Below are 15591 nucleotides of genomic sequence, written 5' to 3'. Positions count from 1 at the left end.
TCATATAAAATGAAACAAGTGGATTAAAGATGAAAATCACAGGATTTCAATGGTTATAAATGCTTCATTGTATAACTTCTATTATTTGAGCAATTCTATGTCGAATTTGAAATCATTAAATTTAGATTTTAGTGTATATCTTAATAATTATTAATAGCATACGTAAAATAAAATGAGTAAATTAAAGAAGATAATCTGCGGATTAAAATGAATATAAATGTATAATAGTAGGACTACTAAGAATTGCGTAATTCCCTGTCGAATTTAAAGTAATTACATTTTAATGTGATCTGTTCGATTATTAAACAAATAAATTATAGCTGAAATTTTAAGTACTAAACTGTGTATACAGACATGATTCTAGCAGTAAACAACATTCGTGCGATAAAAGAAATTGTTGAAATTTTCCGCTTTTCCACAAGAGAAAGAAAGTCCGTTTTATGCAAAAAGATAACATAAATTATTCGCAACGAACCTCCTCATCATCATCATCATCGTCGGACTCGTTCCACGATTTACTTAAACTTACTTGTACACACACACATAAACACGGCTGTGTGTACAGACGGACACACGCATATAAAACCATTGGTGTTTTGCGATGCGGTCCTCATTCATTCATTCACCGACTACCAGTCCTGACCGACTTCTCCTCAAGAAAGAAAGAGAGAAAGAAAGAAAAAAAAATTGATCTGAGAACCGATCGAAACACAGTATTAATTTTTACATTATCAAACGAAAAATAGAAATAATAATAAGTTGGTGCATTTAGTCCAGTGGTCTAGTGAAAATAGAAATCAGCAAGTGTTGCCCACCCGAAGAAAACAGGAGACACAATTAACGCAATGAAAGATATAAAAGGTACATTTTTGTTTTTTAAAATTAAATTCTTAATGTCATATAATAATTGTTTATTTATATTTGGAGTGAACAAGCGCGTTTATTCCCATTTACAATTACTTTAATGCGACCCAAGAATTTAGAACAAATTAAATTATACTTAAAAAGCGTACTTTTCTTATTTGTTAATAATTTAGTAAAAATACTAATAACTAATCTAAAATTACATATATATTTTTTTTTTGTAAATTTACTTAATTACATTAGAAATTTAGATCAGAGAAAGTGCAATATTTAAACTGCAGCAAATCGAACTGATCAGGTAATAATTATTGCTTTGGACTTGAAAACAAAATATGAAATTTTATTGTTCAATTTTAATTCTTTATTACCGCATAAAATGTATATTATTACGTGAATATCAGCATACGCAGTAGATAATGAAAGAATACGATTACATTAAGCTCGAAACGTACACATTCATCAGACAATTTGCTTATCAAGCAAAAGAAAACTTGACTTTACAATTGTTGAATAATTTAAAAATTTAAAATAATAATAATAAGGAAACACATCACGAGTATATTGTAAATAATAATTAGTAAATATTATACGTAATAGACTAATTGCATAGCCTCCTATAAATATAATAATATATTTCACGACGTACTTGATTTTCAACTTATTATTATTTTTTAAACTGCGATTTTGTTTTGTTTTCAATAGAAACGCAATGCATTTGTTATTTAAGTAATTGCATGGTTATTTTTAACGTTGCATTATGCATTATTGAAACGATAATTTAAGCGGATTCTTTTATTTTTTGTAAATGACCTATCGATTTTATTGTAATTGCAAATAGTTAATTGATGTTCGGAGTTGAGGAAGTTATTTCTATGCAGCAACAATCGTGTTCAGTTTTTTTTTTACTTGCTCAGTGAAGAAGCAACGGTTAACGCGATTCCACTTCTTGCGTCACATTTGTATATTCCGATCGTACGGTTTGGGTCAATAGTTTACTTATGCAAGTATTCAAATTGCGCGAAGTTCAATTTCTTTGATTTCAAGAATCTTCACTGCACTTTCTTACTCTCAATGTAATATAATACAGATTAAGTTTAATGCTTTTGTTATAATTAGTTTAACATTTGCACAATTATGAATCAGTGCAATTGTTAATATTTACTTAAGTTAATTTTAGAAGATGTTTGATTTTAACAATTAAAATTGGATCAACAATTACGCTCATTGGGGGGGATTATACACCAATTACGCAATGTTTGATCTTTTTATCTGGTTTGCTCGTACGAAATACCTGGTATTATCTTTATTGTCGCGCGGTGAGAGAACGAGGTTTTAAACATCGGAGCAAATAAGCTGTGCAAACAAACGAACACGGCTACTTGTTCCATCATCCAGCCTACACACAGCTCAATCTTAATAACCTCAAGTGAACTGTTTATTTTAAATTTATTATTTTGGCACTTTTTATTGGCCCAATAAATCGCGAATGGAAAAATATGATCGGCAAATGATAATGCAGAAATAGTAATAATCCAATCGCGAAACGAGACGTGGAAAGTTTCCTTTCCGTTTTCACTTTAATTAGCTTTCAATTATCAGGGCGGCTTAGCAATTAGCTGGGCGATTCGTGGAAAAATACAATGGACGAACGATTGTCAAATTACACGTTAATTGGTTAAATCAGAGTTTTCAAATTTAAATTTCAATATTCAATAGTATTGCCAACTTTAATTATTCTTAGTTGAAGTTGAAACAAATGACTTTAAAATTTAGATGAATATAGGTTAATTTATTAACTACCAACTTAAAATTGAATTTTAATTGGTATTACTGAATTGGAAATAATTCATGATCTACTGCCAACATTAATTTATTTAGTAAATTTTAAAACTTTTAATATTATTGCTATTGGAAACGATAAAAGTAAAGTGCAAGTTAATTGGTTCAGTATGATTAGCAAGAAATTCCGAAAGGAAACACTCGAATTAAATCAATTAGTTCACGTTTATATGGAAGTTTTAATTTTCCCACCAGAGCTTTTTCCATCGTACACATAGATTTTTTTTTTATACCTATTCGCATCCAATTCGAAAGGAATTTCGCAACGCAGATCTTTATCCTGCGAAGAAGATACCGTTCCGATTTTATTTCATTTTAGCAATTGTCCTCGTACCAGTATGATAATTAGTCGACTCAGACTCTGTACTTAACTTAACACGATTATAATTCCAAATTTGTTTTTCCACTCGCAAGATCATCCCAATTACATATCAATTCGGGAATTTCCCGAGACAACAACAACAAAATCGATTATTAATTGCTATATATATATATAAAAAAAACAAATGTGTTTGGATCAAACAAAAGCGAAGAGTTATATAAAAAACAAAGAGTGAACGCGTCACGGAGGAACCGTCACTTATGTAACTTATATGTGTATTAAACTCGGTGTAACTCCCTCGAATGATTAATACTTTAATTTAATGCTTCCTGCGTGAATATGATAAGCTGATAAACGTGACGAAATCGGAAGTCCAACGTAAATTGTTGTCGTAACTTAGTGAGAAAATCGTACCAACTGTAGTGTATAGTTTTGTTTACTTTATTAAGTTTTTATTTAATTTAAATAATTGACTTAACGAAAATTAACTAAGATACATTTTCGTAAATGAATTCTAGTTAAATTGATGTTAATATATTCACGAGAATTCCACTCGTCCGTATTAAATGATGGACAGTTCTCGGAATACTGATTTAGTTGTAGTGGGAATTCTTAAATACTAGTAGTAGTAGCTTTTTTTTATATAATTGGAGAAGGCTTGTATCGGGAAGATTGATTAAATAAGTTTGTTTCTGATGTCATGGTAACCTTATGTTTTAGTATAATTTATTTTATTATGATGCTCGATGGCATTTCTGAAATTGCAGGAAGTCGATTTGTCAGTTTGTATTTAAAAATAAAAGAATTACCTGATTTAGATGCATTTTTGTATAAGTTTACACATTTAGTTTTATATAGTAAATTTTTGTAATTTGTGTCCAGTAATATTGATTAGTATACTAACCTTAATTTAATAATTACAATAGTTTATTTAACAAACAATGTTTTTTTATGAATTAAAAATGAAGCTTGAAATATTTAAAGCAATTGGATCAGTCATGCATTTTAGTCACAGTCAACTAACAATGCAGCAATTGTTTTCGCTTTTTGCTATAACTTTTCTATTCAATGAATAACTTTTATTGTTTTCGAATGTTATTGTTACCTAGGAGATAATATGATATGTTTGTTTGTTTTTGGTAGCGGAAAGCATGCTGGGATTGTCAGAGATCACGGACAACAAGAAGATATGGCGTATGCTCGCGGCTGAGATGCTGGGCACCTTCTTCCTGGTCTTGATAGGATGCGCATCGGTGGTCACCAGCGATGGATCGACCATCCAAATAGCATTGACATTTGGCCTGGTGGTAGCAAGTTTGGCGCTGGTGAGTGAATACACAGAAATTAATAAAGAACATCACCATCGATAGTAACAGCAGCAATTGATGATGAGGATGAACTTTCGAGCGAAAGGTCAAGATTCGCCTAGTGTCATCTACATCTTACATTATTGTTTTTCTTCTCTTCGAAAAAAATAATTTAATTGTGTTTATTTATTATTATTTTTTTCATTCTCTGCAAACTGAAAAAAAAACAATTAGGCCTCGTGAGTAGGAAGCACCAGATTTTATACATAATGCATGGAGCATTCGATCCGTCCCATGAATAATGGATTTTTCGCGTTTGTTTTGTTTTATAAAATGATGATGCTTCAACGCACCGCTTGTTTTATTTTATTTATTTATTTTTTTTAATTACAATTACATTCTAATTTGCAAAGAAACAATAATCTCCGGATTGTGGAAGGATTCCAGACTGGGATAAGATCCGTTTCGACAATTCTTTCATTTACTTACATTATTTTTTTTTTGTTTTGTTTTGGATCAATTGCTAATTGAACAATGTTGGGTGAGGCCCCGAGAAACTGGTTTTCGCTATTGGGACCGACTCATTTGAATGGCATTAACATCAATCAAAGCTATATAAATCATATGCAAAAATCGCCTGACATAGTTCTGCTCGCATATGGGAATCCTCGCTTTGTTTCGCATTAATCCATGCACAAATCGGTGCATATTAAAACCAAAAGTTAAAACTTTGAGCATTCTGAGAAATCTTTATTGCCAATCTATGATTTATGCAGGCCCACGCCGAAACAACAATGATCGAATATTTTTTTTTGGCGAATCTAGACCGATGTAGAAATGTATTGCAATCATGCAAAGGCTGTGTCGTGTCAATCATTTGATCTGCGGAGGAGAAAGAAAAAAAAAGTATGATACAGGTGTAACTTGCTGCGTTTGTTTCGAGGAAGAAGTCGGAGACACATTGTCTGGGGTCTCGTTTTTGTTTGTTTGTTTTCTTTGATTCTTCTGGTGATCGTGTTTATTATCGACTAAAATGGGATTGATCCATCCTCGATGGATGTGATGGAAAGAAGCGAAGGCAGTGTCGAAGAAAAAAAAAGCGCACACACAAAACTGTGCCACACGGCTTGCGCAAACTGCTCTCCGCACAGTCCGGCTAGCAACCTTGAATCCCATGCCCATAACGGATTTTAAGACATTTAGAAATGCAGAACTAATTACATTTCGTCCGAGAAAAGCCTCGAAAATCATATGAAAATCTCCACTGATTTGTGCCAATCCCAAAAATAATCATAAACAACAATTTACTTCTTCAACGCATTTGTAAAGTAAATTAGAGATGATTCGTTAAGGAGTTGTAGAATTAAAAATTTTGCTTGGAAGTAGGATTTGGTATTGGAATATTAATGAATGATTTTAAGATATGTTGATGAAGTGGTAATCTATAAAACGTAAACTGAATTCATGATACCAGAAGCTTTTTTCGGTTGATTCGAGAAGCGAGAAGAGAGAAAAAAATAAAACGCTGGGCCGCCGCCGTCCTTCGCGATGGTCTACATACATTGTTCCAAAAACTGGTTCCCATTTTCTGCTCTTGTCTTTTTTAATTAATAATTTTTATGATTCGATTCGCGCCATTCGATCTCTCGTCACTTCTTCGGGGAGGAAATTTTCCGTTACCAAAAGTATTACTGTTTTAACTCGTTGCAGATGAAACGCTAAGCAACGTTTTCCTCTTCTCCATCCCAACAGAGATACAATAATTAGAACTCGTGAATCACGATCGAAGCTCTTTGTTTATTTATGGGCCTTAATGTGCGCGCAACATCGGGCCGAAACATCTCTAATGCCAAGACGCTAATTAGCATCGAGCTAATAATATCCGAAGACCGTCATTAGATGGGTGTTGGTCGCAACCATAAACTCTGCAATTATGGTAATGCGCCTCAACAGCCATGGGTTCGATCATCCGCAAAACACACACTCATGTATATTTGAACCGTGAGAATCGAGCGAGCATTTTTCCTCCCCAATTTCTTGCAAACTTAGAGGAGGGACATCGCGAATGCAAGCAGAAAGAACAGCAAACACACACACACAAAAAAAGAGCGAAATACAGTTTCGCGTTGACCGAAATAATAAAGTACACCGCGCGCGTGTGTATGTATAAAGTTGAAGGCCAAAAAGAATATGTATATATATATATACGAAAAGGACAAGAAAGAGATAGATCGAAAAAAAAAAAGTTTGAAAAAAAAAAATTGCTAGTGGCGAAAGTTGCGTAACGTTTTGTAGGTTTCAGGCCGGATATGAAGAAATTAATCCGAGAAAAAAATAAATATATATACGATCGTTATTTAACAGCAGAATCGCTTAAATTAATTGCCTGAACTTGAACTTCTTTTTCGTTCATTCCAAATTTTTTTCGTGAATCTACGTAAAGGTAAAATACACACACACACAAATTCCTCTAGTAAACTATATAATAATAATAATCCTAGTAAGCATTAAAGCATTCGCAAATGCTTTTTTTTCACTCTAATTCAGCGTAATGAAACTATCGAATCGTTGAGTAAATATTTAAATCGGCTTAATTAATGAAACGCGTTGCGCAACTCGATGTATATTGAAACTGTGCAACAAAATACGTTCGTTCTCTACATTAAGTTTTTTTTTTCTGCTTGTGTTTCGAAGACAATAAAAATGTTAATATCTTCAGCGTCGAATCGATGTTGATCTAATTATGAGCGTTAAAAAGCGTGGGTTTTACGAGAAACCCAAATATCTGATTGTGTTTATTATTTATTTGTGGCTTTATTTTCTAGCCTGCGGACACGTTTTAAACTTGAGCCATTACATAGATTTGGTTATCGAAGACCACACAGGTTAATTGGTAATTAAATGGGTGATGATTAAACTTAAAGATAATTTATAGTTTAACTATGATTAAATTTTATTAATTTTTTTCTAATCGAGAGATTATTGTCATTAATCGATTAGTTTTAATAAGTAGTATAAATTGGAAGTCGATTTCGTTGAGTTTATGAAATTTCTATTTTCTTAATTTACTATAATTATTAATCTCGTAATAATATGAAAGTTGACAAATCCAAATATTTCTAAGATTTCGACTAAATAAATCAGAGCTAAACTTAAGGCTACAAATGTAGAAACGCCAGCGAGTCTGGTCCAGTTGATTATTCACCAAAGACCGCGATGTCGCAATCATTATATGGAAATATCTCTTTACTCGCCTCGTCTTGTTTTCTTCTGTATGGGATTTCTTGTCGGATTCGCTCGGTAAAATGAAATTGAACAAATCAATTACGCGTTTTTGATTGAAACATTGAGATATTAAAATGACTTATCGAAAGATAAATCGGCTGGAAATGTTAATTCGATTCGGTGTTAGATAGGGATCAGCGAGAAGTTGCGCAACGCACAACAATAATATAAGAAGAAAAACGTCATCATCATCATTGAGAATTCGCGAAACTTTGGTATCTTTCGTTTGGATCGATGTTAATACCATTAGCACAAATGTAGAGCATGCGAACGAACAGAAGAAAAAAAAACTGTGTTTATTTGTTGTTTCTTTTCTTTAATTCGTTTTGTCGGCATTCGAACGAGTTAATTGCAACAAAATCGTTCATTTAAAGGTGATGATGTTTTATACATAATAATTTCATGATTTACTCGCATTTCTTCATTCTTAAAGTTCAAATTAAAGAAGGAATAAATTCGTCTCAATCAGTAACATTTATTTTATACTGACTGAATGCATTCATTTTATGCTTAAGTTCTTCAGTTTTGAATTGTGAATTTTGCACGACCTTTTTTCAAGGACATCAGCATTTGCATAACGCCTTTTCGTTGCAGTTTACCATTTCATCTTGTTATTATTTTTTTTTTGTATTTCTCGGGATCGAAGACCTCTTTACCGGTTTGGTAACATCCTCTGGAATCTCAAAACGGTTTTCAGGATGAAAAGCAGCAAGTCTTTAGGTTTGGAAGAGAGGAATGGTGTTCGCACGCGATCAAAACCATCGACCAAGCCCATTGCTGGCCGTTGGTTCTTGCACCAGAACAACAATTACGTAATCTGGGCGCCCTGTGCGTACACACACATACACAAACAGCTTAGAAGAAGAAGAAGGAAAAAAAAACGAGAGAGAAACAGAGAAGAAAACAAAACCGAAACAGGCGCGGCCTCCTGAGTAAACGAACCTTCGAAAATTTCAAACCTCCCCGATGGATTAACGTAACAAGTCCTTGTATCCTTGAATCCTTTTTCTAAGTAGTTTCAGATCCTCCCTGAAATATTATCACAATTTTATCTTTCTTTCTTCACAGAACGTAGTCATGCTGCTGTCAATATATTAATTTTAATAAACTTTAAAGTTTTATTGTTCTGTCAAAGATAATTAGACTCTTTCTCTCTGCTTCTCTTTCCATCGCTCAATCTCTTTCCATGTTCACGCTTGTTTCTTTCTTGTGTGCGGGAGTGCAGCAGCAACATCCTCGGTGTGGGCTCGCCTCTTTCCTTTCAATTTCCACCCACATAACGGATCGTCGTGCATTCCACGACAAAAATACGTTACATCTTTAAATCATCTCACGGTTTTGTTCTTCGCAATTTTTCTTATAAATTAATAATAATAATACGTACATAATAACAATAATGATTAACGTGTATGCATTATTCATGGCAATCGGGACTTCTCTTCTCCGCAATTATATCGAACGACCTTCGAAGGTGAATTCTCTTTTTGGACCATTTTAGAATTTTTACTCTACTGACGTTGTTTATTTTCTTTCTTTCGACCCCATTCTCAAACAAATTTGAATTGCATGAGCAGAGTACGACGCAGCGGAAATTCAAGTATTATTACGACACTTTTATAAACTACATACATCAATCATTGTGATTCAATTAAACGTCTCATTAATTATTCAATTACATGTTACATTATTAATTATTTATTAGAATGATTTTCTGATCAATTATTTCAATAATTAAAGTTTACTTTGAAGATATCGAATTTTTTAGAATATTATGTAGATATTTTGCGTTGACAATTGCTGCAAGAATGTCGCTCGAAAACTGGAAATACCTTTGAAAAAAAGTACGAAAAAATAAAAATGATACGTAAAAGTTAGTTAATTCTACTTTCTTTTGTGAATATTCTGAAGAAGATGGAAAAACCTCTAAAGAAGTTATGATTCATTGTACATTGATTGATTGTACTGTATAATTGTGGTTTTGGAATTATCCTTTAGAAATTTAACGAAGCAGTGCTCATATTAAGTAGTTTTATAGTATTATTGTATTTGCATTATAGGAGTCAAAGTTGTTATAATTTTTGTAATTGAAATATAATGTATGCTTGTTACTAAGATTTTGAAATGGCATTTGAAGATTTTAGATTCTAACGTTATGGAAATTGTTGCAGAAATGCCATGCAAATACCGTATTTCTGTTTATCTTAATGCATGTATCTGTATGTTCCAGGCGATAGGACACGTGAGCGGATGCCATATAAACCCGGCGGTGACCTGCGGCCTCTTCGTAACGGGCGATATCAAACTGCTGAAAGGGCTCTTCTACATCGTGTCCCAGTGCATCGGAGCTGCTGCAGGATCGGCAGTTCTCAGAGTGAGTACATACTCCTTATCTTTAGAAAGGAAATCCTTTCATCTTTATTATCAATCACTTGGATTTCGCCTTTAAATAATTGGAAAATTCATAGAAAGGAATTCCTTCCACGCTCGATCATTTTTATCACTTCGATTTCGCCTTTCGAAAATTGGAAGATTAGAAAGGATTTGCTTGTAATTCAGTTACATTCTGCTGTTTTTTTTATTTAATTTAAAAGCGTAAACAATTCTAATTATTAGAAATTTACTCCTCTCTCGGTTAGTAAACCGAGCCTTTCTCCAATCATTCCAACTTCTTTGTACGTTTTTTTCTGGTTGTTGCTCGTCTGCATTTATTCTCTCTTTGCATTGCGATAGGAATTGGAACGTTTTGATGCAAAGTAGAACTATGTCATCTTGTTTTCTGTGTAGATCAAAAAGTGGATTCGATCGGAGAAGTGTTTGATTACTTTGATGCAAACTAGAACGATCTTATTTTTTTTTCTTGCTGTACGTCTTTCGATTTCTTGTACTCTTTTCAAGATCAAAGAGGTATGCGGTCTTGGCAGTGTGAAACTAATTGGAAAACAAATGAACGAAACGAAAACAACAACAAACAAACAATGAAATGTTTGCGCGTTGCAGCGGAACGAGGAGAGAGACTCGTGACTGCTTTAGCTGCTGGTTTGTTGTTGGGGTCAGTGGCGCGTGTTCCACGCACCACTGACCACATCCAAGTTCAATGTCTAGATCAGCTTGTGTCTGCAAAAAGAGAGATTTCACCGCTAGAATCTCTCCTCGCCAGATGCTGCGGCCCGAAAACGGAAATGGTTAAATTTAATCGATCATCGTCATCATCCTGCTTCCTTCTTTCAGGCCGTTATACCGACTACGTTGGAGGGAACCCTCGGAGCAACCGGACTCCAAGGAATCACCGAAGTGCAGGGATTCATCATCGAGATTTTCCTCACATTCGTCCTGGTCTTCGTGGTGCAGGCGTGCTGCGATCCCCGTCGCAAGGACATAAAAGGATCCGCTCCTTTGGCCATCGGACTCAGCATCACCGCTTGCCACTTGGCTGCTGTAAGAAAACCAACAAAAAGTAGAAATTAAATAATTCAATTATTTCTTTGCAGATTAAGTTAACAGGCGCCAGTATGAATCCAGCTAGGAGTTTCGGTCCGGCCGTCATCATGAACAATTGGGTTGATCACTGGGTACGTTAAGTTTTTTATTAAATATATCCTAAATTTATAATATTTCCCTTTTATAGGTGTATTGGGCTGGTCCAATCGTTGGTGGTGTTCTCGCTGGATTTGTCTACAAATTCTTATTCAAGGTGCGAAAGGACGAGGACGATTCCTACGATTTCTGAAGAATACCCGATGCGATCGTTTCGTACTTAATACATATCAACGAAAGAAGAGAGGAGCAACGAAAAGAAATTTCTTCGCGAACTCACCAAAATCATAACTCATCATTTAGAATCGAACCCTCCTGTCCTCTATTCCCCCTTTCCCCTAATTGCGCCCAAAAATTAATTTAGATTTATTAATCGACGTTTACGTAAGTGTATAAATTTAGTGATTTTAAGGACATAGAAATATATTTTATATTAAATTATTATTTACTCAAAACGTATTTCATTTTGTTATATTACCTCCAACAATTCCCATCCTCTACAAGTTTAATCAACACACAAATTAAGTAGTAAAACAATTACAGACCTAAGAGTAAATTACTTGATAAGTGTATATGGGTCATGTGAAATGAGTTATAAACTAATTTCAAGCTTTTATTCTTATACAATTTAATTAATGTTTTATATTTAAATCTCAATTATAACTAAAGAATTATATGTTTAATAATCAAATTCAGCTAATTTTTTAAATTTTCCATCACCTCTTCACGTTTCATTTAATTACTTGATAACTACGCAAGCTATTTACAATTATGAATACTTTAATTAAAGCTAAAACTACGCTTATTAAGATGAGTATACCTAGATTTATTGCTGATTTCCTTTAATTAGTTAAATTAATAAAGAAATTAAGCAACTTGTATTTCAATTCAGTATTGTTACTGGCTACCATCAGATGGCGCTTATTACAAAAAAATAAATGCGTTTATCTTATTAACTAATTAGCTGATTTCAATATCAATTATATTAGCTTAATATAAATAAAAATGCAATTATTACGGACCTATTTATTATATAAATAATTGAGTTTTTAAGAAAATCGATTTCGAACAGCGCAGAAATGGCTGAACTACAACCTTTGACGTGATCCTAAGAGATGGCGCCAGGTGTCTCGAGAAAATGGAGATTGCAATTTGCGCCTAATAAACGGCAACCAAACCTACTCTGAAATTTTATTGCACATTATATATTCAAGTTTGAAATACAGTGTCTTCACACTATCTATATTTCATTGTTACAGCAGAGTACGCATTGATATAATTTCTATGAATTATACATATTATATGACTGAGCAAATTTTTCGAACATTTTGTTCTATTTAAATAATTTTAATACTAATTGTTGATCAAAATTTAAATATCTCTTTTTACGCCTGATGTGCAGGCAACCAAACATACATGGAAGTATACTAACTAATTCAAATTAGAATGTGTAGTGTCTTCACTTTTAATTGAATTGTTCATTAATTACGCTATATAGTATCATTATAAAAGATGTGATTTAAAGAAAAAGCTTTCCTCTTTCGATTAGTCATATTGGTAGATTCGTGGGATTGACCATTCTCTTGTAATATTAGTTTCAATAAAAGTATTTTCATATATTTTTTTTTAATTATTGACAGATATATTAATTGTTATGATGTCTTATTAAAACAGAGCATTGCATATATTTCCTAAGAGGTAATTAAATGGGTCATTATTTATTCATATAATATATATATAATATTCAATCACAAAGACATCAAGAAGCTTTTGACATTGGCAGTTGAATAATTATAGTAAACTAAAATAATTATAAATAAGACATGCAGAGTCATTGTTAAAATCGATCGTGATTACTTTACATCATAATGATCATTATCATCATCATCGAAAATGCAACACTGGCTAGGAATGAATTGACATACATATATATCTTATGATTTTCATTTCAGTATCTTTTTTTTTGGCATAGTCAAAGTAAAAACATTTATTAGGTTGGAGAACGTAATTAGACAACGAACATAATTCATACGTCGTGCGAAGCTCCAGCAGCAGCAGCCTCCTCTGGGCCGTCGCCACCTTCAGCATCTTCACCGCTCTCACAACCCGCCTTTTTACTAATCGTAGTAGACATGTACTCCCAATATCTGCAGCGGATCGGATCCACGGTTGTAGCAAGTTCATGGCACAATTCCGAAGCCCTCTTCAAATTGTATTTATCATCCTCGGCTTTGTTGGAAATGCGCTCATCACACATATCCACAATCAGAGCGAGCAGAAACGGAGAGCGGTTTCCACTCATATAGAGATCCTCGCAAAACGTCGTCACCTTCACGTTGTTACTCAATCCTCCCTTATCGTGCAACAAAAGTCTGAAGAAAAAACAAGAATTAGAAATTTTTAAATATGAAAAATTCCAAATTTACCCCTTGAGATAGTTCCAAGCGCTCTCATTGAGCGGCACAGTCTCGATCTTCTCTAAAACGTACTCCACTTCCTTAGAGACAACATCATCGACGAAGCCGATAGTGTTGTTGATAACGAAATATCTTTGGTTCCAAGCTGAGTTGTTTCTTATATCATCACGAAGTAAAGAATCAACATACTCCAATTCCCCTTCATACAACCCAAATGTTTTGATGGCCCACTGTCGATGCTGCCAAGCATGATAGTTTTTCGCATCAAACACTAAAATACCTTGTGTGAATTTAAGTTCTTTGCTGGAGTCCTGCAACCACTCAACAATAACGCGTCTGTGATGCCAGACCTGATAGTTCTTGCAATGGCGCTGAATAACCTTCTCAATGTACTTCAATTCCTTAGCAAGATCGCTCTTCAATTCCTTGAGTATATCTCGTCTGCAGGAGGGAACAGTTAATCTCAAATCGATAACAACAAATTCAAGTATATATTACCTGTACTGCCACACAGTATAATTGGCTGCATTTAGTGCAATGGCATCTGCAGTGAGGTCCAAAGCTCTTTGAGACTTCTCCCCTATCTTCATGACACCTCTGAGATAGTCATAGACATCTTTGACTACAAACGAAAACAAAAGTTTTTCAATGAAATATGCAGTGCAGAAAGTGTTAAGGTACTTACATTTAGGTGTGTATGATATGCTAACGACTGGATATTCGCCGCCGTCCTCCTGCTCAACAGGCTCCACATCTTTCCAATCATCCCTGTTCCTGTAGAACACCCATGATTCGCTGTTCTGGAATTCTTCGTCGCTGCTATCACCCATTTTTGTATTTTAAATTCTGCACAACCCACAGGGATACCCACACATCTATTTCAGCGGCGGCAAATGTCAAATCAATATCTCTTACTTCTCCTATCTACAACACTCCGCAACACTCTTTGTCTTCCCAAAGGTACTTTCCAATGCACTCATCTCACTCACCTGAAGATAGCTTAGGGCGATGTCTATTTAAAAAAGTATATATAAAATTAAATACACATCTATTTCTTATTTCTTCAAGGAGGAAGCAATACATATGTATTTCGCTATTTTTATTTATTAAAGTTACAATACAATTGGTTTCAAATTGCACAAACAACGAAGGTTGCATAAATATGACCCTTGACTTTGTTTTTATTTCATATAAATTATATGAATGCGTATTCTACTGTAATTATCACATATAGATAGAGTATAGACACTGTATTTTAAAGTTAAATAAGTTATGTACAGGCAAATATCAGTGTAGGTTGGGTTGCCGTATGTTAGGCGCAAACGGTAATGTTCATTATTTTGAGACACCTGGCTCCATCTCTTAGGATTATGTCAAAGGTTGTAGTTCAGCCATTTCTGCGCTGTACTAAATCGATTTTCTTAAAAACTCAATTATTTATATAATCAATAGGTCCATATTAATTGAATATTCATCTACATTATGCTAATATAAGTCATATTGAAGTCTGCTAATTAGTTAATAAGATAAATGCAATTGTTTTTTCTTAATAAGCGCCATCTGGTGTTGTTCAGTAACAATACTAAATTTAAATACAAATTGCTTAATTTCATTATTAATTTGACTAATTAAAAAAAATCAGCGGTAAATCTAAATACTCATCTTAATAAGCGTAGTTTTAGCTTTAATTAGAGTCTTCATAGTTTTAAATAGCTTGTGTAGTTGTCGAGTAATCAAATAAAACATGAAGAAGTGACCCAAAATTTGATAAATAATATTTGACTTTGTTTTTATTTCATAGAAATTATATCAATCCGTACTCTAGTGTAATAGTCAAATATAGATATATTTCATTGAATTTCTCGAAAACTATAATATATAGAATGAATCCAACATATGCATATGAAAGCTGAATGTTTGGGGAATCTAGTCAAGTATCGATATATTACTTGGATTTAGCCGTTTGGCTGTAATCGTGTTCAAAGTTTAAAAAATGCTCGAAAAAGGAGTGTTTTTACATTTC

The 15591-nt window shown here is 33.5% G+C and overlaps 2 protein-coding genes across 2 annotated transcripts; one reads left to right on the top strand and one right to left on the bottom strand.

The window, feature by feature from the left end:
• Positions 1-593: 593 nt before the first annotated feature.
• On the top strand, positions 594-11592 carry LOC108566732 (aquaporin AQPAe.a). Its single transcript, XM_017926748.1, has 6 exons — positions 594-861; positions 4169-4350; positions 9845-9988; positions 10846-11052; positions 11106-11186; positions 11243-11592. Exons 1-6 carry the CDS (start codon positions 846-848, stop codon positions 11342-11344), a joined length of 732 nt encoding a protein of 243 aa, XP_017782237.1. The 5' UTR covers positions 594-845; the 3' UTR covers positions 11345-11592.
• Positions 11593-12866: 1274 nt separating this feature from the next.
• On the bottom strand, positions 12867-14511 carry LOC108566731 (protein farnesyltransferase/geranylgeranyltransferase type-1 subunit alpha). The gene is made up of 4 exons (XM_017926747.1): positions 14254-14511; positions 14067-14190; positions 13578-14009; positions 12867-13523 (listed from the first exon to the last, which is right to left on the bottom strand). Exons 1-4 carry the CDS (start codon positions 14396-14398, stop codon positions 13178-13180), a joined length of 1047 nt encoding a protein of 348 aa, XP_017782236.1. The 5' UTR covers positions 14399-14511; the 3' UTR covers positions 12867-13177.
• Between the last annotated feature and the right edge of the window lie 1080 nt (positions 14512-15591).

This window comes from Nicrophorus vespilloides, unplaced genomic scaffold, assembly GCF_001412225.1.
Source record: "Nicrophorus vespilloides isolate i.1.1-1 unplaced genomic scaffold, Nicve_v1.0, whole genome shotgun sequence".
Classification (NCBI taxonomy): Eukaryota; Metazoa; Arthropoda; class Insecta; order Coleoptera; family Silphidae; genus Nicrophorus; species Nicrophorus vespilloides.
The sequence above is the reverse complement of the archived record's forward strand: the minus strand, read 5'-3'. Positions and strand labels throughout refer to the sequence as shown.

Bases quoted from the DNA above. Each gene is read 5' to 3' on its own strand.
- LOC108566732 (XM_017926748.1), top strand. The intron at 4,351-9,844 runs GTGAGTGAATAC...TGTATGTTCCAG, and splicing joins TGGTAGCAAGTTTGGCGCTG to GCGATAGGACACGTGAGCGG. The intron at 11,187-11,242 runs GTACGTTAAGTT...TCCCTTTTATAG, and splicing joins ACAATTGGGTTGATCACTGG to GTGTATTGGGCTGGTCCAAT.
- LOC108566731 (XM_017926747.1), bottom strand. From the start codon at position 14,398: ATGGGTGATAGCAGCGACGAAGAATTCCAGAACAGCGAATCATGGGTG. The intron at 14,010-14,066 runs GTAATATATACT...TCCCTCCTGCAG, and splicing joins TATACTGTGTGGCAGTACAG to ACGAGATATACTCAAGGAAT. The intron at 13,524-13,577 runs GTAAATTTGGAA...TTTTTTCTTCAG, and splicing joins GCTTGGAACTATCTCAAGGG to ACTTTTGTTGCACGATAAGG.